The sequence below is a fragment of the Triticum urartu genome, unplaced genomic scaffold, assembly GCF_003073215.2.
Source record: "Triticum urartu cultivar G1812 unplaced genomic scaffold, Tu2.1 TuUngrouped_contig_416, whole genome shotgun sequence".
Classification (NCBI taxonomy): Eukaryota; Viridiplantae; Streptophyta; class Magnoliopsida; order Poales; family Poaceae; genus Triticum; species Triticum urartu.
The window spans coordinates 30,358-55,121 of NW_024114726.1; the positions used below are offsets into that span (position 1 = coordinate 30,358).

At 47.3% G+C, this 24,764-nt stretch overlaps 1 protein-coding gene and 1 pseudogene across 1 annotated transcript; one reads left to right on the forward strand and one right to left on the reverse strand.

Annotated features, from left to right (window-relative positions):
* Nucleotides 1–14,308: 14,308 nt before the first annotated feature.
* LOC125527512 (aspartic proteinase nepenthesin-1-like) lies at nt 14,309–15,574 on the reverse strand. The gene has a single exon (XM_048692025.1). It carries the CDS (start codon nt 15,572–15,574, stop codon nt 14,309–14,311), a length of 1,266 nt encoding a protein of 421 aa, XP_048547982.1.
* A 1,918-nt stretch (nt 15,575–17,492) lies between these two features.
* LOC125527515 lies at nt 17,493–18,170 on the forward strand (annotated as a pseudogene).
* Nucleotides 18,171–24,764: the final 6,594 nt, after the last annotated feature.

Consider the following 24,764-nt stretch of genomic DNA (forward strand, 5'->3'; position numbering starts at 1 on the left):
TTCTGGTGTCTCTTTATTTTTGACAAACTTATTCAGCTCTTTCTTCCACCTCCTGAATAGTTCTGCCATCCTCTTAAGAGCAAAAGACTTGATTAATTGCTCTTTAACTGGCTTCTCCGGATCATCCTCTGGCGGTAGGGTGAAATTTGACTTCAGCTCAGTCCAAAGATCATTTTTCTGCATATCATTGACATAAGACACCTCAGGGTCTTCTATAGCTGGCTTTAACCATTGCTGGATGCTGATCGGGATCTTGTCCCTAACCAAAACCCCGCATTGAGGAACAAATGCGCTCTTTGTCCGGAGGGGTTCAATCGGTTGGCCGTCGGGCGCGATTTCTATGATCTCAAACTTTTCATCCGAGCTCAACTTTCTCTTCGGGCCTCGTCTCTTTACCGAAGTTGTGCTTGATCCGGAGGGCTAGAAAAAAGAACAAAGACTTAATTAATATGTGTATATACAAAAACAATGAATGCATCAATTAGCTAGTCAGCAGAAGCTTAACTAATATATATACCTGGCCAGACTCGGTTCGGTCACCGGAGACGTCATCACGGTCTCCTTCTTGCACCGGCATTGTGTCACCGGAGCCGTCCTCACGGTCTCCTTCTTGCACCGACATTAGGTCACCGGAGCCATCATAATCATAGCCAGCTACTTCCAGACCATCGGTGTCGTTGAGAAACAACGAGCAGACGGCATCACTTCCTCGTGCGATTATGTCCCCCAACAACTCTTCTTGTACTTCGTCTCGGGCGGTGTCCATAGTTTCTTCAAATATTTACAACATGGCAATTATTATTCAAACATGATAGATGGATATATTAGTGGCAAACGTAGAACTAATATTAATTAGTGGCCTCGACACTGCTTCTCTAGGGTTTGGGGTGGCCTCGACAACACTTCAAGGATAAAAAAAGAAGAGGAAGAAGAAAAAAAAGAGGAAGAAGAAGAAAAAAAGAGGAGAAGAAATCTTTCTTCTCCTCTCTTTTTTCTTCTTCTTATTTATTTCTCCTCGTCTTCCTCTCCCCTCTTCTTCTCCTTTCTTCCTCTTCTTATTTCCTTTTTCCTCTCATTCTTTTTCTTCTTCTTCCTTCTTAAAAATACATGAAGTAGTATTGCTTGTTTTTTTTTTAAATAATGTTCAAACAGAAATTTTAGAAAAAAAATAAAGGTTTTGCCTAATTCATTGTTCATATGAATATGCAAACATTTGCATATTTACAATAATCAATATCACCAAAAAAATCTATGAACAGAAAAAATACATATAATCAGGAAAAAAACATATATGAATTTGCAAAAAAACAGGGGGGGAGAGGGGGGCGGTGCCGGACCTGGCCAAAGCGAGAGGCGACGGCGGCGCGGGGCGGCGACGGCGTCGGGGTGGCGACGCGGGGCGGCGACGGCATAGGGGCGCGACGCGGGGCGGCGACGGTGCGGGGTGGCGCGCAGCGACGGAGTCGGGGCGACGCGGGGTGGCAACGGCGTTTGGGCGGCGCGGGCTGGCAACGGAGGCAGGGCGATGACGGCGACGGCGAGGCGCAGAGGGGCAGCCTGGCGGCGTCGGGCGGGGAAGACGAACTGAATGGAAATTTTCACAAGTGCTATTTATATAGACGAAGCATTGGTCCCGGTTCGTGGCACCAACCGGGACTAAAGGGGGGCATTGGTCACAGTTTGTGCCATGAACCGTGACCAATGCCCCCTTTAGTCCCGGTTGGTGCCATCAACCGGGACCAAAGGCCTGCGCTGCCAAAGCCGCGGTGCGGTGGGATGTTTAGTCCCACCTCGCTAGCTGAGGAGCGGCCGCACCTGTTTATAAGCGCTACCCCGCCCTCTCCATCGAACTCCTCAGAACTGCAGGCCTTTGGGCCTAATCTCACACCGCTATGCCTGTGGGCCTGCTGGGCCTTCTGCGGGCCTGAATCCTGGCCCATGGATGGGCTTCTAGTCGTATTCAGGCCGTGGTGGCCCAGTAGGTGGCATTTTTTACTATTTGTTTTTTCATTTCTACTTAGAACTAAATACTTATAGTTTTTTAGTGATTTTTTTCTTTTAGGTAACAAAAATTAAAAAGTTTCTGTTAGTGCCATTAGTTTTAAAATTTGAATAGTTTAAATTTGTGTGAATCACTAGTTTATGAATAACTTTACTATAAAAATTGATTTTTGAGTCATTCTTTTTCCTGCTATTGAACATTACTGTGTTTTATCATTATACTCAATTTGGTAATTTTAGTTAGTCATAACAAATATTATAGGCATTTTTTTCTTTTTTGCTATTTATTTTTTTCATTTCTACTTAGAACAAAATACTTATAGTTGTTTAGTGATTTCTTTTTTCTTTTTGGTCACAAAAATTATAAACTTTCTGCATTATTTATTTTCTTTTGTTTTTTGCTTTATTTCTTAATTCTTTTTGCTTTTATTTTTAGAAAAATTATAAACTTTCTGTTAGTGCCATTAGTTTTCAAATTTGAAAACACTTTTTTAGTTTTTTGTTTTCGTTGTTGCTTTATTTATTTTATTTTGTTTCTACTAACAACAAAATACTTATTGTTGCTATTTTTATTTTTTTCAGTTTTTTTTTGTTTTCTGTATTATTTATTTTCTTTTGTTTTTTTCTTTATTTTTTAATTCTTTTTGCTTTTAGGTCAGCAAAATTGTAAAGTTCTCTTAGTGCCATTAGTTTTAGAAAAATTATAAACTTTCTGTTAGTGACATTAGTTTTCAAATTTGAATAGTTAAAATTTGAATTCTTTGAAATTTGTGTGCATCACAAGTTTGTGATTAACGTTATTAAAAAAATGAACATAGATGCACCTATAGAGAAAATTCGACCTAAATTCATAGTTTTCAAATGAACTCTAAAAAATTTGGCATAGCATACTCGTGTGTTACAAAGTTGGCATGGTATCATCATAATAGTTGCGGGAGAAAGTCTTCACTTTTTCTTCGCTTGTGTCATTTGCTTATTGCGCCGTAACCATGGATAATCTTCATTGTTTATCAGGATGCTTGGGTCAGCCTTCACATTGAAGGGAGGAATTTCATTAAACTTTTCATAATCTTCAGACATGTCTGTCTTGCCCTCCACTCCCAGGATATCCCTTTTTCCTGAAAGAACTATGTGGCGCTTTGGCTCATCGTATGATGTATTCACTTCCTTATCTTTTGTTTTTCTCGGTTTGGTAGACATGTCCTTCACATAGATAACCTGTGCCACATCATTGGCTAGGACGAACGGTTCGTCAGTGTACCCAAGATTTTTCAGATCCACTGTTGTCATTCCGTACCGTGGGTCTACCTGTACCCCGCCGCCTGACAGATTGACCCATTTGCACTTAAACAAAGGGACCTTAAAATCATGTCCGTAGTCAAGTTCCCATATGTCCACTATGTAACCATAATATGTGTCCTTCCGCTCTCGGTTCTGCATCAAAGCGGACACCGCTGTTTTGGTTGGTGCTCTTTCGATCTTGGGCGATCGTGTAAAATGTATTCCCATTTATCTCGTATCCTTTGTAAGTCAATACAGTCAAAGATGGTCCCCTGGACAACAAGTACAACTCATCACAAACAGTGTTGTCACCTCCGAGACGTGTTTCCAACCAACTGCTGAAAGTCCTGATGTGTTCACATGTAACCCAGTCCTCGCACTGCCCCGGGTGTTTGGAGCGCAGACTGTTCTTGTGTTCACCGACATACGGGGTCACCAAGGTAGAGTTCTATAGAACTGTGTAGTGTGCTTGAGACCAAGAATATCTGTCCCTACATATTATTGAGTCACTTCCAAGAGTGCCTTTTCCAGTCAGTCTCCCCTCATACCGTGATTTAGGGAGACCTATCTTCTTAAGGCCAGGAATGAAGTCAACTCAAAACCCGATAACATCCTCTGTTTGATGGCCCATGGAGATGCTTCCTTCTGGCCTAGCGCGGTTACGGACATATTTCTTTAGGACTCCCATGAACCACTCAAAGGGGAACATATTGTGTAGAAATACGGGCCCCAGGATGACAATCTTGTCGTCTAGATGAACTAGGACGTGCGTCATGATATTGAAGAAGGATGGTGGGAGCACCAGCTCGAAACTGACAAGACATTGCGCCACATCACTCCTTAGCCTTGGTACGATTTCTGGATTGATCACCTTCTGAGAGATTGCATTGAGGAATGCACATAGCTTCACAATGGCTAATCGGACGTTTTCCGGTAGAAGCCCCCTCAATGCAACCGGAAGCAGTTGCGTCATAATCATGTGGCAGTCATGAGACTTTAGGTTCTGAAACTTTTTCTCTGGCATATTTATTATTCCCTTTATATTCGACGAGAAGCCAGTCGTGACCTTCATACTGAGTAGGCATTCAAAGAAGATTTCTTTCTCTTCTTTCGTAAGAGCGTAGCTGGCAGGACCTTTATACTGCTTCGGAGGCATGCCGTCTTTTTCATGCAAACGTTGCAGGTCCTCCCGTGCCTCAGGTGTATCTTTTGTCTTCCCATACACGCCCAGGAAGCCTAGCAGGTTCACGCAAAGGTTCTTCCTCACGTGCATCACGTCGATTGAAGAGCGGACCTCTAGGTCTTTCCAGTAGGGTAGGTCCCAAAATACAGATTTCTTCTTCCACATGGGTGCGTGTCCCTCAGCGTCATTCGGAACAGCTAGTCCGCCGGGACCCTTTCCAAAGATTACGTGTAAATCATTGACCATAGCAAGTACGTGATCACCGGTACGCATGGCGGGCTTCTTCCGGTGATCTGCCTCGCCTTTGAAATGCTTGCCTTTCTTTCGACATTGATGGTTGGTCGGAAGAAATCGACGATGGCCCAGGTACACATTCTTCCTGCATTTGTCCAGGTATATACTTTCAGTGTCATCTAAACAGTGCGTGCATGCGTGGCATCCTTTGTTTGTCTGTCCTGAAAGGTTACTGAGAGCGGGCCAATCGTTGATGGTCACGAAAAGCAACGCCTTTAGGTTAAATTCCTCCTGTCTGTGCTCATCCCACGTACGTACATCGTTTCCATTCCACGGCTGTAAAAGTTCTTCAACTAATGGCCTTAGGTACACATCAATGTCGTTGCCGGGTTGCTTAGGGCCTTGGATGACAACTGACATCATAATGAACTTCCGCTTCATGCACATCCAAGGAGGAAGGTTATACACACATAGAGTCACGGGCCAGGTGCTGTGATTGCTGCTCTACTCCCCGAAAGGATTAATGCCATCCGCGCTTAAAGCAAACCATACATTCCTTTGGGTCCTCTGCAAACTCATCCCAGTACTTTCTCTCGATTTTTCTCCACTGCGACCCGTCAGCGGGTGCTCTCAACTTCCCGTCTTTCTTCCGGTCCTCACTATGTCACCGCATCAACTTGGCATGCTCTTTGTTTCTGAACAGACGTTTCAACCGTGGTATTATAGGAGCATACCACATCACCTTCGTAGGAACCCTCTTCCTGGGGGGCTCGCCGTCAACATCACCAGGGTCATCTCGTTTGATCTTATACCGCAATGCACCGCATACCGGGCATGCGTTCAGATCCTTGTATGCACCGCGGTAGAGGATGCAGTCATTAGGGCATGCATGTATCTTCTCCACCTCCAATCCTAGAGGGCATACGACCTTCTTTGCTGCGTATGTACTGTCGGGCAATTCGTTATCCTTTGGAAGCTTCTTCTTCAATATTTTCAGTAGCCTCTCAAATCCTTTGTCAGCCACAGCATTCTCTGCCTTCCACTACAGCAATTCCAGTATGGTACCGAGCTTTGTGTTGCCATCTTCGCAATTGGGGTAGAACCCTTTTTTGTGATCCTCTAACATGCGATTGAACTTCAGCTTCTCCTTTTGACTTTCGCATTGTGTCGTTGCATCGACAATGACCCGGCGGAGATCATCATCATCGGGCACATCGTATGGTTCCTCTTGATCTTCAGCAGCTTCACCCGTTGCAGCATCATTGGGCACATCGTCTGGTTCCTCTTGATCTTCACCAGCTCCCCTGTTGCAGCATCACTGTATCAGGGGGCACATAGTTTTCATCGTACTCTTCTTCTTCACCGTCTTCCATCATAACCCCTATTTCTCCATGCCTCGTCCAAACATTATAGTGTGGCATGAAACCCTTGTAAAGCAGGTGGGAGTGATGGATTTTCCGGGTAGAGTAAGACCTCGTATTCCCACATTCAGTGCATGGACAACACATAAAACCATTCTGCTTGTTTGCCTCAGCCGCATCGAGAAACTCATGCACGCCCTTAATGTACTTGGAGGTGTGTCTGTCACCGTACATCCATTGCTGGTTCATCTGCGTGCATTATATATAATTAAGTGTCCAAATTAATAGAAGTTCATCATCACATTAAAACCAAAGTACATACATAGTTCTCATCTAACAACATATAGCTCTCTAGAGCATCTAATTAATTAAACCATAGACTGAAACTATGTAAAACATTTCAATGCGAAAACAAATGTGATCATAATCGCAACCAAGGTAACAATTGATCCAACGGCATAATGATACCAAGCCTCAGTATGAATGGCATATTTTCTAATCTTTCTAATCTTAAAGCGCGTTGCATCCATCTTGATCTTGTGATCATCGACGACATCCGCAACATGCAACTCCAATATCATCTTCTCCTCCTCAATTTTTTTTATTTTTTCCTTCAACAAATTGTTTTCTTCTTCAACTAAATTTAACCTCTCGACAATAGGGTCGGTTGGAATTTCTGATTCACATACATCCTACATAAATAAAATCTATGTCACGTTGGTCGGCATAATTTTCATAAACAATAAATGAACCATAGGACGAGGGCCGACGGGGGCGGATACCAAAACCATCGCACTATATAAGATGCAATAATAAAAGTAAGAAAATAATACAAGTATCTATGTAAACATACAAGTAAGAATATTTTTCCTTTCAGAAAGAAGATAAGAACAAGAGGCTCACCACGGTGGTGCCGGCGATGAGCTCGGCGCGGGTGATCGACGGCGGTGAAGACGGGGACGGGGCGTGACAGACCGCTAAACCTAGACAAATATTGAGGAAAATGGAGCTTGGAGGTCGAGTTTGGAGAGGAGAAAGCTTAAGTAGGGTGGCTCGGGCATTCCATCGAACAACTTGTGTGCATAGGAGGTAAGCTAGAGCACCACCAAGCCCTCTCCCCCTCGGTCAGAAAAAAATAGAGCAGTGTGCTCTGCTCTTACGCGAGGGGGTATATATAGGCACCTCATTGGTCCCGGTTGGTGGCATGAACCGGGACTAAAGGGGAGCATTTGGTCCCGGTTCAAGCCACCAACCGGGACCAATGGTGGTGGGCCAGGCGCGAGGCCCACTGGTCCCGGTTCGTCCCACCAACCGGGACCAAAAGGTCCAGATGAACCGGGACCAATGACCAACGTGGCCCGGTCAGCCCCCTGGGCTCACGAACCGGGTCCAATGCCCCCATTGGTCCCGGTTCAGGACTGAACCGAGACTAATGGGCTTACCCGGCCTGGACCGTTGCCCCCTTTTCTACTAGTGTGCCGGCCTGAACCTTGAATGGAATTGGGCGGACTTCGCTATTGTCACAGCCCAGATTTCTCACAAATTAGGTATGTTAAAAGAATTCATAGGGAATAACAATTTTGTTAGGATATATCTATGATTGCCTAGGATTGCTTGGGTCCTCGATTGTTGCCTAGAAAGGATAAAATCCCACTGTCACTAGTTGAAACACTAGCAAGCCTTGGTAGAAACCAAACCATTTGAAATATTATTGGGCACAAAGCTAACCTTAATAAGGCCCAAGAATAACCGAGTCAATTAATGTTTCCCTAAAATGAATTGAGTTGGATTCATTATGACAATAATTCAAAAATCAAAGGGAAAATATTTGAAATGGCTTTGAAATTATTTTAGCAGGAAGATGAATTCCACAAATCCAAACAATGACCTTGACCCTCTGACATTTTATGAAACTGAAACACATTTGTTGTTGAAACCAAATTCAAATTCAAATGGGAAATATAAGTGCAGGAATTATATGTCCAAATCAAAAAATTTACAGATCCAAATTATTTACAGATCCAAATTGAGTGATTCATTTTGCAAAATGATCCTCATGAAATGTACTTTCACCTTGTCCAGAATTTTTTTTACTTTTGAATAATTTAAATTTTAAATTCAAATAGAATGAATTCAAATTTAAATAGGGCATAACTTGCAAATTAAAAATCCAAATAAGTTTATTCTTTTTTGCAAATTGAGCCTAGAGAAATATAGTTTCATCTCAGAGTACTATAGTTCGTACGTGCATAATTTGAAAATACATTTTAAACAGAATGCCGTAGAGGCACAAATTCAAAGAGAATTTAAACCTAAGTTGGGTTAACTTTGAAATAATGCGATTGATGTAGTCTAACGTCTTCTCGATACAACCGATCAAGCACCGATGTACGACACCTCCGAGTTCTGCACACGTTCAGCTCCATGACGTCCCTCGAACTCTTGACCCAGCAATGTGTCGAGGGAGAGTTTCGTCAGCATGACAGCGTGTTGATGGTGATGGTGAAGTGATCCATGCAGGGCTTCACCTAAGCACTACGACAATATGACCGGAGGAGTAAACGGTGGAGGGGGCCGCTGCACACGACTTGTAACAATTTATGTGTGTTAGAGCCCCCCCCCCCCCGTATATAAAGGAGGGAGAGGGGAGGAGGCCGGCCCAAGGCGCGGCCCAAGTGGGAGGAGTCCCACTTGGGCTCCTAGTAGGATTCGCTCCCCCCCCCCTTCGTTTTATCGGAGGGGGAAAGGGGGGAGGAGAGGGAGAAGGAGAAGGAAAGGGGGCGCCACCCCCTCCCCTAGTCCAATTCGGACTCCTCCCTTGGGAAGGGGGCACCCCTTGTGGCTGGCCTGCCTCACTCCTATGTCCCATATCTTCCCCCAGGGGGTTCCAATAACCTCCCCCCGGTACTCCGATACGTACCCGATTCATTTCGAAACACTTCCTTTACCTCTCGACCATTTCGAGACTCCTCGTCATGTCCATGATCTCATCCGGGATTCCGAACAACATTCGGTCACCAAATCCCATAACTCATAATACAAATCGCCATCGAACGTTAAGCATCCGGACCCTAGGGGTTCGAGAACTATGTAGACATGACCGAGACACATCTCCGGTCAATAACCAATAACGGAACCTAGATGCTCATATTGGTTCTTACATATTCTACGAAGATCTTTATCGGTCAAACCGTAATGACAACATGCGTCATTCTCTTTGTCATTGGTATGTTACTTGCCCAAGATTCAATCGTCGGTATCTTCATACCTAGTTCAATATAGTTACCGGCAAGTCTCTTTACTCGTTCCGTAATGCATCATCCCATAACTAACTCATTAGTCACATTGCTTGCAAGGCTTATTATGATGTGCATTATCGAGAGGGCCCAAAGATACCTCCCCGATACTTGGAGTGACAAATCCTAATCTCGATCTATGCCAACCCAAGAAACACCTTCGGAGATACCTGTGGAGCATCATTATAATCACCCAGTCATGTTGTGACGTTTGATAGCACACAAGGTATTCCTACGGTATCAGGGAGTTGCATAATCTCATAGTCAAAGGAATATGTATAAGTCATGAAAGAAGCAATAGCAATAAAACTTAACGATCATTATGCCAAGCTAAGGGATGGGTCTTGTCCATCACATCATTCTCCTAATGGTGTGATCCCGTTCATCAAATGACAACACATGTCTATAGTTAGGAAATTTAACCATCTTTGATTAACGAGCTACTCTAGTAGAGGCATACTAGGGACACTGTGTTTTGTCTATGTATCCACACATGTATCAAGTTTCCGGTTAATACAATTCTAGCATGAATAATTGTTAGAAGGGAGAGAGAGGTTTGGTGGAATTGTCCGTTGTATTGCTTGAGCCTTGTGGGCATATATATATAGGAGTACATGATCTACTTGGAGTACAAGACAAGCCAGAATAATTCCTAGTCTGTTTCGTGTTTCCTAATACAATCACGTTACTCAACATCCTCCCGCAGTCACAATGGTAGCGACGCAGACGGTGAGACTGGATAAGAATCCGAAGGCAAGCCGACAGACACCCCGCCACAGTCGTAACGGTCGACGCATCGCGGAGTCGTGGCTGGAGTGGAAACCGATGAGGTTTCTCAAGCAGGCGGTATCCCTTTGTGCCGTTTGTCGATGTAGCCGAGAGCGTGGGTGGTGGAGCCGTGGCCGAGGTAGCCGTGCGAAGAATGCCGTGGTCGATGTCGAGTCAGGGTGGCCGGTGTCGAGGAAGTCGCCGTGGAGCCATAGGTGCAAGGGGAGGGGGGCGAGTTAGCATGGGCGCAGTGGTGTCAAAGTAGTGGTGCGCCGGGAAGAAGATGTGGTTGACGACGCGTCGCGGCGGGTTTGCCAAGCCCGGGGACACATCATGGACGAAGGCACGCACTGGTGTTGCCAGCACTGGGCATGCGTAGACGGACGAAGACGAAGTTGACGAAGCGCCGACCAGGCTTGCCAGGCCCGGGGACATGTTATGGATGAAGGCACGCATCGGTGTTGCCAGCACCGGGCATGCGTAGAGAAGGGACCTGCACAAGCTGTACGCCATGTCGGAGAAGTCGGAGGGGCCAGCAGAGAAGAACTCGACCACGATTGCGTCGTCCATCGGCGCGGGGCCAATGTCACCAACGGTGGTCGGAGTAGACGAAGTGGTCGGGATAGATGACGGCGACGCTGGTGACGGGCTAGTGCTTGGACGAAGACGAAGGGGGTGGACGGGTGGCGGTGGCTACGAAGGTAGCGGCGGCGGCGGCCAAAGAAGAGCGGTGGCGCGGCCTGACGGCGGCGATGTTAGGAGTGCGGCGGTGGTGCTCGAAGTAGGCGAAGAACCCTGACAGCGTGACGAAGACCAGCGCGGACGGTGGCGTTCCAGCGACAAGGAAGATGGCGCGGCGCATACCACGGGAGGTCGACGCGCTATGACGGCGGAGCGGACCGGGGGCCGCGGCGCTACAGCCCGAGGGGGCGACGCAGCGGCGGCAGGCGGGTCGGGGTGATGGCGGGAAGACCTCTGGGTGGCGGCGGGGACCGCGGGCCGCGACGCTGCGGCCCGAAGGGGTGACACAACGGCGGTTCGCGAGTCGGTGCAACCGCGGGGATGGCCTCGGGGCGGCGGCGGGGACTGCGTATCGCGACACTACGGCCGGAAAGGGCGATGCAGCGGCGACGCACGAGTCGATGCAGCCGTGAGGAGAACCACGGGGCGGCGGCGCTGCGGCCCGACGGGGCGACGCGGCGGCAGCCCGATGCTTGATCGGTGGAGAGGCGCACTGAACTCGGGGATGATCTTCACGGGACCTGCGGAGGCGCGCGTAACCGACGGACCAGGTCAGTCGCGCAGCGGAGATGAGGCGGATCGCGGCGCCGAGCGGGTGATCAAGCCGATCACACACGAGGTCAGGGACGCCGCTCGGTGGAGGCTTGGTGACGGCGGAGTCCGAGATGAAGTCGGCGACGACGAACGGCGTGGGACGTCGTGCGGACGAGCTTGTCAGCACCGGCACCCGGGCTGCCAAAGCAACGCCGGTGCCCGAGTTGAGGCAGCTGACGAGCCTGACGCAGCTGCCCCGACGCAGCCGAGGACGAGGCCGGCGAGGTAGACCGCCGGGCCGCCATGCAGACGCGGCGGAGGCGGGTGATGTGTATCGATGGGCGGGCCGGCGTGCGAGAGACAACTATGATTGGGCGTCGCATGGCACGAGGCCGCCGGGTCGGGGCGATGCAGGTGTTCCGATCGGAGCATGGCGGTGACGGCCGGCACAGGGCGATAGGCAGACCGAGGCGCGGACGGCGGCTGGCCCTGACGGGCCGCCTCGGCGCGCGTGGCCGCCGGGTCGGAGGAGAGGCCGGCTGGTCGCGCCGGGGTCGGAGTAGAGGCGTTCGGGGTCGACGGCGGTGGTGGGCGACGCAAACCGATCAAGAATAGATCGGGAAACCAAAAAGAAACCACGCGATCAAGATGACCGGCGGGAGAGAGAGAAAACCCCGGAGCAAGGCTCGGGGAAAAGACTCTCTAGGGCAGCCGGTCAACACGACCGACGGACGAACCCTAGGTACGGGCGGCGTGGACCCGGCGGTGGTTATGGAGGCCGGCCGCCCTGGGGGTGGGCGCGGGTGCGGAAGCGGCGGCTGCTAGGGTTTATGATCGACTTGCGATACATACCATGTTAGAAGGGAGAGACAGGTTTGGTGTAATTGTTCGTTGTATTGCTTGAGCCTCATGGGCATATATATAGGAGTACATGATCTACTTGGAGTACAAGACAAGCCACAATAATTCCTAGTCGATTTCGTGTTTCCTAATACAATCACGTTACTCAACAATAATAAACATTTATCATGATATAAGGAAATATAAAATAACAACTTTATTATTCTCTAGGGCATATTTCCTTTTTCAGTGATTAGTTGACTTCAGGAAATTAAAATGATATTTGAATTTAATTCAAACAAAATTTGATTATAACATTGAAACCATAGGTTAAACTTAAATAAAACTAATGCAAAATGCTTAAATTAATTAAATTAGACCTAGTAAATACCTTGGAGTTAATACTTGACTTTAGGGAAAGATGAGCTCAAATTACATTCAAATAAAGTTGAAAACCAAATGAAATGTGTTTGTCAAAGTTTTAAATTGTTTGAAAAACTACAATATGTGCGAAAGCTGAGGTTCTTCGAGGTTTTAAAATTTGAAGTTTGAATCTTAATCCACTGTAGGAGGTATGACCAAAGTCAACAATGAATAATGACAAACTGTACGACATTGTTGTTTATGCATATTTTTTCCTTCTCTACCTCCCAAATGAACATGGTTTCATACTTTGAACTGAACATGTTTATACTTCATAGTTTTTCTGAAAGTATCAAACATGGTTTCCACGGAGTTTTCATTATGACTTCATTTTCACGAAACAATTTTCCGTTCCCAAATGGAGTAGTAGTAGCAGTACTAGCATAGTCGTTCCCTTCTCACAAATAAACACCTCAATTAGCATACCACAAATTCATACAAAGTCATGGAACTGCGTACTGATGCATTACTACACACATCGTCTGGCTACTACATCATGACATTGCCATCGGACTACCAAAATTTGGCATTTTTACCTACATGCTACCTATTTAGAAGAACATCCATGACTGCCCTTACCCTTCGCAGTGCCCTTGACGTCCTTTCCGCCGAAGTACGGTCGAAAACGCAGTATGGATCAAGCCGAATCTGCTTATCGTCGGAGTTCTCCTACCCGTCATTACCCTCCTTCTCCTCCTTGGGGGGGCACTCTAGCCATGGCACAGACCGCCCCATTCTGCTCCTGGGCGAGAGAGCGCTTGTTCCTCCGCTGTCGCTTCTTACAATGCGTGCGCGGATGACTTCCTCCTCTGCGGCAGCGTGCGCTGCCGCATCATTCGCCTCTGTTGCGCCATGTCAGCGGCAAGTCAGGCCTTAGCGGCCCTCAACCTCTCCTTCCCATGCTGGCACACCGGTCCCTGTAGGACTCATACTCTGGCGGACCCATGATGGGGAAAGATAGACTGGAAAGCTCCTAGGAGGACCACGATGATCTGTCTTAGAGGATATGAGCGTCCGATGTGTCGATGCAATGGAGTCGGAGCGGATAGATCCCACAGTCAGTCGGGCATTGTCCTACCGGGAGCGACGGAATGCAATGCGGACTGCCGTTGCCTCCTCCGACCCGCATGGGAGGACACCCCAACCGATGGATCCGTGCTGGTCGGAGTCAGATGAACTGCCCGCCATGCCGGAGAAGGCCGGAGATCGACGGACGGGAGTTTGGGTGGCGGAGTAGAGTGGAGCGAAGTAGCTAGGGTTTGGTCCGAGGAGCGGATGAGGATGAATATACATGAGGTCAGGTGGGCTAGCATAGGTCAGAACTGACGTGATGCACGCACCCGAGCGCGCCCAGGCCTCCCCATATCCGCTCCATATTTGGGATGGATATGAGGGTGTCAGTCAACCCGCGTGTTTGAGGCGCCCGTCTGGTCGGATTTTTTTGACCGATCACTGACCGGGCCGTCTGTCCGGGCGTTTGAGGCGAGTTTGAAGTGCCCCGGCTGTATATGTTCTGTGACCCAAACATTCCCATAAATAAAAATCAATTGACTTCTAAATGCTAAATCACACTCATTCGAACTTCGAAGCATCAATATCAATGGAAGTTGAAATAAATTTATTCCAGTGACACTAAACGTGGGTGATCAGAGTTTGCTGCAGTCGGCTGTTTGGAAAGAGAGCTCATCCTTGGCAAGGTCGTAGAGCAGGTGGATGTTCTGCAACTGGAAGTTGCCGATGATGCTCATGTCGTTGGATATCTCCATGACCATGCATGACGTCGAACTGTCCAGCGGCACCCAGTAGTTCTCCGGCGGCAGCACCATGTCCGCTCCGCCACTAAAGTGGAGCACCATGGACGGAACTTTCTTTTCCTGCGCCACCGCCACACACAGGTCCATCTCGCTGTCAGCGGGTGGCGGCACGAGGCTCCCGTTCAGCTGCCTCTGAAGCTCCTCGCGCAGGGGCTCGTACGCCTTCTCGGCAAGAGCCGTAGTGGGGCTGCCGGAGTCGATGACGACACCACCGCTGGTGCCGTTCTCTTTCAAAGCGAACACTGTGGGTGGGATCGACAACCTTGTTTGTCCCACACTTATCCCAACGAGTGGGACGTAGTAGAATGGGTACTCTTTGGGGCCTTGCACGAAAGACATAGACATCACAGGGCTGCCGCCGCTAAGGCTCGCCGAGGCACCGACGAAAAGGTGGCTGCTGGCGCCGGTAGTGGCGTTACTGCCGAGGTAGGGGGTGTGGCAGTAAGAGAACTTGCTGGCGCCTGCTTGAGAGACGAGCGACAGGGGGCCGCGGCCAAGCCCTATGAGGCCGGACGCCTCGTCGAGGGACCCCGGAGAGATGAACAGCGAGTCCACGCAGCCGAACGTGAGCCTTGCCGAGCCGTTTTGAAAGGCGAAGACCTCGGTGTCGATGGTCCCACTGGCGTCGCCGGCACCGTAGAAGGCCCCGAAATGGCAGCTGCCGTCCCGGCGGCACGAGTGCTCCTGGTTGGCCAGGCACAAGGTGTCGTTGCATGACACGGAATGGAAGGTGTCCGACTTGGACGCGTTATAGAGGGGCAGGCCCTGCTTGACGCATTGTTTGCAGTTGGAGCACTGCGTCCAGATGAGGTCGCTGCCTGTGTCGATGAGTGCCTCAGCGCGCTGCGGTGGGGTGCCGATCAGGTACTCAGCGATGTACTGGCTGGTGTTCCAGTGGACCGGCACGATCACGTCAACAAAGGACGCCAGGCGCTGCCGGCTGCTAGCCAGGGCGCGCTGCACGCGCTCCGCCGTGGTGTAGCCGCCCTTGCTATCAACATGGGTGAGCTCCATGTGGAACCCTGCGCTACTGCAAGTAACTAGGGTAGCAGCACTGGAGCATAACACAAGAACGATCAGCACCAGGTTTATTTCCATTGTTGTTTCCCTTGTTGGTTTGGTGCTATAGCTCCTCACGATGTTATAGCTTAATTTGTAACTTGTGGTCTCCATATATATGCCTCTGGATAACATGTGGAAACAAACCAACTGACGGAGGATAGGATGATACATCTATAATTTATTACACTAGCTAGTATAATCAACTCTTGGGTGCCGTCCTGAATCATGAATGGAATTGGGCGGACTTCCTTACGGCAAAATAGGCATAGGACAGTTGTACACCATTTTCGAAAATTGTACCATTATAGATACAGCTAGCTAGCAGCTGTGGCTGCATCGCTGATCTCTCCAAGTGTCGACTTTTACAAGAAGCTTGGATTTTGTCGCCAGATCCTAGTGTGTGTTTTTACCATTGTTCTCAATGGTTGCTAGTCCATTATTCGACGCGATAATCCTCTTGATATAACATTATGACTTACTGTTATAGAATTTGCCATGGCCTGACTGGCTGAGTCTAGACTCATACTGATCCACCCGGCCAAGCCCTTCCCAGGTAAACCTGTCCAACTTGTTATAAGCTCGCAAAGTACTCTTTTTTCTATATTTTTCTCAAATATGCACGGGTGTGCATATCATATATTAAAGAAAAAAAAGGTGAAGAGTAGCAGACAAAATAATTAAAGTTTGTCTGGGAGAACATTTACAATCTGTTGAGTTTGTGTCCAATATATATACAACGGGGTTACATTTGGACTTGAGGTGTAATTGATAGTGGTAAAGGTACGAGTCGACACTTGTACCTTAGGCCTCCTATACAACGAGAGGGACACCACATGTTGTAATCCATAACGACTTGAAACCAACAAGCACGAGGGGGAACCGGCGCCCGGTGTTGTAGTATCTCGGGAAGGAGCGTCCATAATCATTGCCCCGGGGATGGACCTTGTTAACATATATTGTGTTGTTCTTGCATGGCATGATTAATTTAACAATGTCTAGAAAAATTGAAGACACAAATACAAATCTACTAGACCAAATTTTATGAACTAAAACTACCGAAAACATGAAAGAAAACATAAAGATTCTTCAAAACTACTAACATGGAGAGATACCCTAGTTGAACATAAGGAAAAATTAATTGATAACCTATCTTCGCCAAATGAGGACGATTCGCCGAGGTGGTATGGCGTGCCGCATCAAGGGATTTTTTATCTAGTGGGTCGCGTGGGATTGGGGTACTGAGAAGCTCCTCAGCGGACTCCCGCTCCTCCCGAGTGAGTTGCGGACAGCCACACTATTTGTCCCCTATCGCAACATTGCGAGCTGAAGCAGGTGGATCGAATGGTGCAGCCCCATGAACACTAGACTGTGGGGCCAGTGTGCCAACCATGAAAACTTCTGCCTTGAATCCCCGAGCCCCAAAGCTATTCACCTCCCCGGAGTCGGACTCCAGTAGTGGGGTTAGATAGTCGGTGACAATTATCCCAACGAGCTGGCTCACAAGACAACGAAATTGAGAACGACGCTCTCATGAACTCCTCCTGCGACACCGTGGCGCTACTCCAGCCGGCTTCTGTGAAGATATGAATTGGAGGCTCAGAAAGCCCAACTCATTGGCCCGGTAATGGATGCTCCCGCGTGCCAGCAGGTCAGAACTGTTCAATGGAGCATCGAGATGCCATCTTGAGCCATCAATAGCAAACTCAAGATCACCGAAACTTATGCTGCTAGCGGCAGTCCAGAAAGAAACCATCCGCACCATGATGTTGATAGATGCTTACCCCGTGGTGGACTCCAACTATTATGGATATAATCCTGATAATTCTATCAGGTGTAAATATAGAGGCAACCGTATCTATCAGTTAGTAGGATGCGAGGGAACAAAAGGGTTTATACAGGCTCAAGCCCTCTCCGGTGGTGGTAATGCCATACTCGTGTAATTTGCCCATCTTTTAAAGAAAATGACGCGAGAACCCGCGGTTTTGAAATAAGGAGATCTTTCTATATCGTCATATCAGTTGGAAAAATCATAGGCAAATTCCTATCGGCCATATCAGTTGGAAAAAGGAGAGGCAAATTCCTACCGGCAAGAATCTGGAGAAGAACAAAAAAAGAATGGTTCCGCTTACCGACAACTCAGAGGGGATGCCGCTTACTACTCAAATCCAAGGAATTGCAAAAGTTGTGTTCTTATATGCAAGAAGAAGACTTTGAAAGAACAAAGAAGTTTGGATCCGCAAAAGTATGCTTAGGCAGTTCCTTCGCTGAGCACAACAGAATGAAGAGGAATTTGTTTCATTTCAAATACTTATTCTTATTGAAAAGAGGGAAGGAGAAAAACCGAAATCTTCCTACTCGAACAATAAGTCCTTTTGTAGAAAAGTCTTCTTTATATAGTAATTAGACCTATTGCTCCGGATCCCCGTTTACTAGGAAGATAAGAATCAAAAGGATCGAACTACCTACTCATTATTCGGAGGTGAATCATAGAACACTAAAAGCTGTGGTATCTTATGGACCTAACATAGGTCACATCCCTCACAACATAAGATTGAAAGATCCAAACCTTCCTCTTCGGAGCGGAAACGGACGTGGCCAAAACATATAAAAAAAGATCGTCCTAGTCGCTCATAGGGACATATCTATCCGGATAGAGGATAGTCTAGATCAATTTTGAGAAAAATCTCTATATATATAGATAGGTATCTCTGTGGATAGAGATAAAGATAGGGATCCCTATAAATCGAAATATATGGAAAAAAGTGCACTTTTGACTACTACTACTATTTCTTAGACTTTTTCAAGGAAACATTGTTTTTTCTCGATTTTGACTGAATTGGTCGGAGCGTAGACGAGAAAGCAGAGCCCAGGAAAGAGGTCAGATCTTCATAGAGCAGTCGACTATAAGTATAAGACTGCTGGTCTGAGAGAAGGCGGTCTCTCTCGGGAAACATGGCCCAATTTCTCTTCTTTCTTTTCGCACGGGCAACAATTGGGAATAAAACAGACCATTAACATGAGTTTAGAATGTAAAAAAGGGAAGAGTGCATTTTCCACTTTCTTATCTCAAAAATGCGTAATATAGTGATGTCATGTGTCTACCCTTAGGGCAAACAATAGTGCCAGGTTCCATTGTGGAACGGTCGTTTGCCGGTGACCTTTGTCCGCTGTAGTACGAGTGACTGGCGCATCGCATCAAATCTCTCATGTCAATGAGTCTGTTAGAAAACAGCTCCAAATGAATCACGGATTTCCCCGATATTTTCCTCGGAAAGGGGAAACAAGATATAGATTGAGTTTACCCACACCATCACCACTTTTGAAAGAGAAAATAGGTGTTCAGCTGACCCAAATTCCGATCGGAAAAACAAAAACTTATGGATTGAATGATTTCGACAAGCGTAATCGACTCGGGACCAAGGGGAACAAGACGAGATTTCGTGTTCACTTATCGATACCAAAATGAATCGAATTCGTGAACTTTATAACGATATTACTCCTCTTCCTTACGGCTCCCCTGTGCCTAGTGATTTCTCGTGCTCGATGTAAGGTACAACGTGAGGAAGTTCAACCCTCAGTCTGATGCCCTCCTCTCGGCTTATATGGAGTGCACTAGTGTCATAACTGGCCAATATTAATGTTGTTCATGGCCGACTGTTCATGGCAATTACTGCTAGTAACTGCCGTATTTTACTAGATTATACTACCTTTGAGTAATGGATGTAATTAAGACATGGTAGGGGTCTCGGTATCCTAGGTCGTAGCAGACTATAGAAGGTCTGACTGCTCCCGTCTTCTCGATGACCGACGTGATAATCTGACTGTAGGCACTTGGTCCTATGGCGGGTGTCCCCACTAGTATCTTGTATCTAGACCTGTAGCTTCATTGGGCCTGGTTGATAGTCCTTGGCCATTGTATTTTGGACCGTTCTCTTGATACTCTCCGACCTTAGGATGGGCCATATGTATGTATGGGCCTACTCCTTGGGTATAACCTCGTCAAGCGGCTATTAGCAAACAAAATAATTGCATGTATGCAATGATTATTAGTAATTCTCACTATGCAGATAAGTAAATGAAGACACTTGTGTGATAGCATCACACAAAGAGTACAAGGATGTATGATGAACATGATGGAATTAAATGGCATTAGGCTAAGCTACCTTATATTCTTAGCAATGTCGTAACCAAAAGTTTTTTCCTTTTAGAAGCTATATCGAAAACTTGGTATCCATCTCTCCAAATACTCATATATTTACACCTCAGTGTTAAACTACAATCCACAACAAATAAAGTACCACGCAAAAAAAAGTACGACACCAGCGAGCAGTTGGTGGGACGCCTAACTAGTACTAATGGAACTCATCAAATTATTGGACATCTGTTTTTGGGGAGTGCTATTTTTTATTTAGTATACTATAGGTTTGATCGGATCACATTCAATTGTCTACAATCTAGAGTATCTCCAAAATTTATATCGAATAGATCTAATCAAATATAATAACATTAAATGGATATACCATTTGAAAGATAGAAACAATTTCTACAAATTAAGGACAGTAATACGGTGGCTTTTTTCTTACTCCCTCCATTCCTAAATATAGGGTGTATAGTTTTTGGCACGAAAATTAAAGAACGCACGTGGAGGGAAAATTTCAGAAGTTTTGGACGACATTACACCTGACTAATTGACATGAGAAAATAGAGGAGCTTGCCTAATATAAGGAAATGTAATCAAATTCCTTAAAAAATTATTCAAATGAGTGGTGCAACGCAATACACCTTATATTTCGGACTTTTTCTCAAAAATCTATACACCTTATATCAAGGAACGGAGGGAGTATCTTATTTGCTTCAATCTGGGGAGTATTTAATATCGCACAAATCTAGACAGATATAATAACATTAAGTGGATATCAACTTAAAGATACAACCAATTTGTACAAATTAAGGACAGCGATGAGTTGAGATCTTCTTTATCTTATTTTGCGTGAATTGGGAGTAAATGTGCTCTAGATATAGGGCTAGCCTGTAAAAGAAAGCAAGCACCGTGTATGTTGCTACATGCCGAGATAGAAGCGAGAATAATAAGTTTGTGTCTGATCTCATGGAGGGGAAAACTATTCTTCTTTGCTTTGTGGTGATTGTGCTGCTAGGAAATTTCACCCTTACTGGTACAAAATTGATCCTCTCCAAAGAACTTTCTCAATTTAGAATTATTTAATTGATGTATGTTCTTGTCTACAGAGAGTGGCAAAGGGTACATCAGTTTGAGAACCAGAATGCCGGGATATCTGCCGGTTGGACTGGGGAGACCGTACCAAGAAAGCTTATTGTGTGAACGGCAAGTATTGTTACTGTCTCGTGTGTGACTAGACTTGCACTTTGCCATCTTGTAAAACAATGGACAATGATGTTATCCTGTAATAATTTTTTTCTTGTGACATGCCTGTGACAATTTATATTGATCATCATTTTTCCGAGAAACACAAGATACAACATAAATGGACAGGCATGCACTCATATAACGCGCCTACTGACTTAAGGTCGACCAAGTCACCATGGGCGCCTCTCTATTGACGAGAACACCACCTCCCACTTAAACAACAACCTGCATTAATTAGACTTTGATCTTTGTCACAGCATAGTCTTGATTCGCCATTATCACAAGGTTCCTTGGGTTACTTTCGAATATGTCCAGCTTGAAGGAGCAGGTGGTGATAGTGAGCAGCCCGGCCAAATCTCACTGGAGGGAGCAGCGGATGGGGCATTTTCCTCGCAGGAATCTGGGTGGCCAGGGGTCCAGCTCGAAGCAGGATGGCCACCAGCGTCACCTGAACACGTTAGTTAGCAAAGCAAGGCAGCATCGGCATGACCAGGATCCAAACATAGATGAAAGGAGGAGGAGCTCAGAGGAGCACACACAGAGACCTAAACAGATTTGCTTAGCGAAGGATAGTGACCGTATGACGGTGGCGGATGACTTTGTGGGGGGAAAGAGAAGAAGGGTGAGGACGAACCCTTCAGTGTTTGAGAGGATTTTAGAAGCTTATAATGATAATGCGGCTGACGCCTCGACATGGGGCCGCCGAGACCAATGAATCTCTTAGCCTGGAACTCTCAAGGGTTGGGGTTGGACTCAACAGTTGGCGAACTCCGGGACCTGATACGGTCATACGGCCCGGCGGTGGTCTTCTAAGTGAAACTAAGAAGAGAGGGGAGGCGATAAATACTCTTCGGTGGAGTTTGGGCTACCGGCATGGCCAAGCAGTAAATTGTGTGGGCAAAAGTGGCGGTTTAGCACTATGGTGGCTTGATGGAGTGGATGTAACTCTCAAAGCATGGTGTCAGTATTATATGGATGCACATATCACATGTGATAACAAAACATGAAGGTTCACAGGTGTGTACGGCGAACCACGGACGGACCAACGTAAGAAAACATGGGATGCACTACGCTTTCCTAGAGGCGGGCGATTTTAATGAGGCATGTTGGCAAGAAGAACATAAAGGCAGAAACGACAGAGGGAACGCGCGGATGGTATTATTCAGAGACTGTCTTGCCGAATTTGAGCTGCTGGACCTAGGGTTTTCCGGGTATACATACACTTGGGACAATAAGCGGGTCGGAGAAGAAAATGTACGAGTGTGACTCGATAGAGCTACCTGTATGCTTTCAAGCAGATATTACCGCTGACCACAGTGGAGCATGTAGCCACTGAGGAAGGCGATCACATGCACTGGTCATAAAAATCGCAGCCAAACAGTCTAATCATGATAAGAGCGCTCGCGGCTTCAGATTTGAAGAGATGTGGACCATGCACCCAGGCTTTGACGTGGTGCTGCAGGATGCATGGCACATGGGGGGCCTCTCGAATCTGTGCACCAGGCTGAAGCGGGTACATGCAGCGCTGGGACGGTACGGAGTTTGGCTCGGTTCATCTGCAGTTCAAACAGTTACGGAGCAAGCTCGAAGACAGAATTTGGAACAAAGTAAAAGGATGAATAGAAAAAATTACTTTCAACAGGAGGAAAGGATATCCTGATCAAGTCAGTTGCTCAGGTTGGTCCAGTGTTTTCCATGGCCTGTTTCAAGTTACCAAGAGGGCTATGTTTGCATATCTAACTCTCTTATACGCATGTTTTGGTGGGGCAACAAGCAAGGAGAAACAAAGGTCACTTGGGTCCCATGGGATACTATGACGAACCCTAAATTTCTTGGAGGTTTGGGCTTTAGAGATATTGAACTACTCTATCTTAAATTATTAGCTCACCAAGCGACCAGGAGGTGCTCGCGATCCGATCTAGAGCCGCCGCCGGACCCTTCCTCCCTACCCCCGCTCCCGTGCAGCGCCGCCGCGCTGCACCGGGGTGTCCCCGCCTCCCTCCTCCGGTCCCCCGCCACCACTCTCCTCTCCACCACCGTCGGTGACGCTGCAGGGCAAAGCCCGAGCGGCTCGGCGGGGGCGGTCTTCTGCTCGCGCGTCAGCTGCTCAAGATCGATGCGGCGGCTCCGATCTTGATCTTCTTGGCGGTGATGGCGGACAACGGCGGCTGGAGTGTGGCAGCGAGTCTGTAGTCGCAGAGGGTGGCGGCGATGACGGCCATGTTGCAGTCGCTCAACCTCCGGTTCGGCTTCGGATCGCGGTGGCGCTCCTGGTCTTGATCTGCATCACGCGGGCACCCGGGACGGCGACCCTGAGCTTGGCGGTGGTGTTCATCTCCTACGTCGGAGGTGGTCGGCCCGAGGCTGGGTAAGCAGATCTCGTGATCTGCAATCTAGTCCCGGATGCGAGTCGGGGAGACATAGTTGCCGGTGAAAACTAAGCCTTCGGCGAACGATGGTGGCGGTCTGCGCCGTTACCTTGATGAAGGCATCGTCCTGTAACTACTGTCGACCCACTCGTGCTGCTCCGGGGGAAACCCTACGATGTGGTTTTCCAGATCGGACGATGGCGGCACTACAGAGGCAGGAGGTGGAGCGGCTTCGTCTTGCACGGAGCTTCGGTGGAGATGTCAATTCATGCCTGGCCGACAGGTGCTACGCTTTGTCATGCCTGGTCGGCAGGTGCTACGCACGACAGATCTTCCAGAGACTTCAAGCTATGTCAGCTGGTGGTACTTGGCGGCATGGTGCTGAGGGGTATCGTTGGAGACCGCGACGTGCTCAGCAGTTCACGCGCAGGGAGGTGGTGCCGTTGGGCGACGTGGTGGCGTCGACGGCAGCTAGGCCGGGAAAGGATGATGCGTCAGTACAGCTCTGAAGTTGGAGTGGTGGTAGTTGGAGGCTGCGGTCTCTGAGAGCACGCCGGACCGGTGTATGCCCCATACCCGGCAAGTGGCTTGGTTGGGGCCTCAGGTCTTAGATGTTAGGTTTGGCTGCGAGGTCTGTGGTATTAGGCCCGGACTATCAGCATCCCTTCATCAACTGGATAGGAGTAGCGATAGATGTTGCCTAGACGGTGGCTTCAGACTTACTGTTGTATTTCTTTATAAGGTTTTTAATAAAACGGATGCATGCATCACCCAGAAGCAGAGGCCGGGGGTTTTCCTCCTTTTCTAAAAAAAAGCTTGGCGCGTCCTTCGGGAGCCAAATTCTCTCAATGCACGCATTCTCAAGGCAAAGTATTTCCTGCAGAAAGAGTTTCTGCAAGATGAGCTAGCAAATTCGCCCTCTCAAATCTGGAGAGCGGTGATGGAAGGAGAGGAAATCTTGTCACAGGGCCTTAATCGTTCAGTGGCAATGGCCAAACTATCCATATATAGCGGGATAACTGGATCCCAAGGGACTACAATATAAGGCCTCTTACAACCATTGTGCCGGAACCTTTGGAGCGAGGTGGTACTAAAAGAAAAACATAAACGTGTTCAGTTGGTTGTAGCCCTACGCAATACGTAGGTTAGAATAGTACCACCTCTCATACATCTATATCTATATCTACTAATAAACTAATAAAGTAAGGTGTGTTTCTCCAATTATTTCATCCGTTCACCACCGAAAAGATTTTTGATCTATCCAAGGTGGTACTAAATTTTTGTGCGTCCATCTATTAGAAAAGAAAAACAGTTTTGTTCCGAAATTTGTACGTGGGCCGCACATGCTTCGGCCCAGGAAAGCAAGCCCGTTTCTTTCCTGCCCGTTCATCTAAAAAAACATTATTTACCGCACAGGGTGGCAAATAGTTAAAATTACGCACATGGCGACAAAATTGGGTCCACCCGTTTT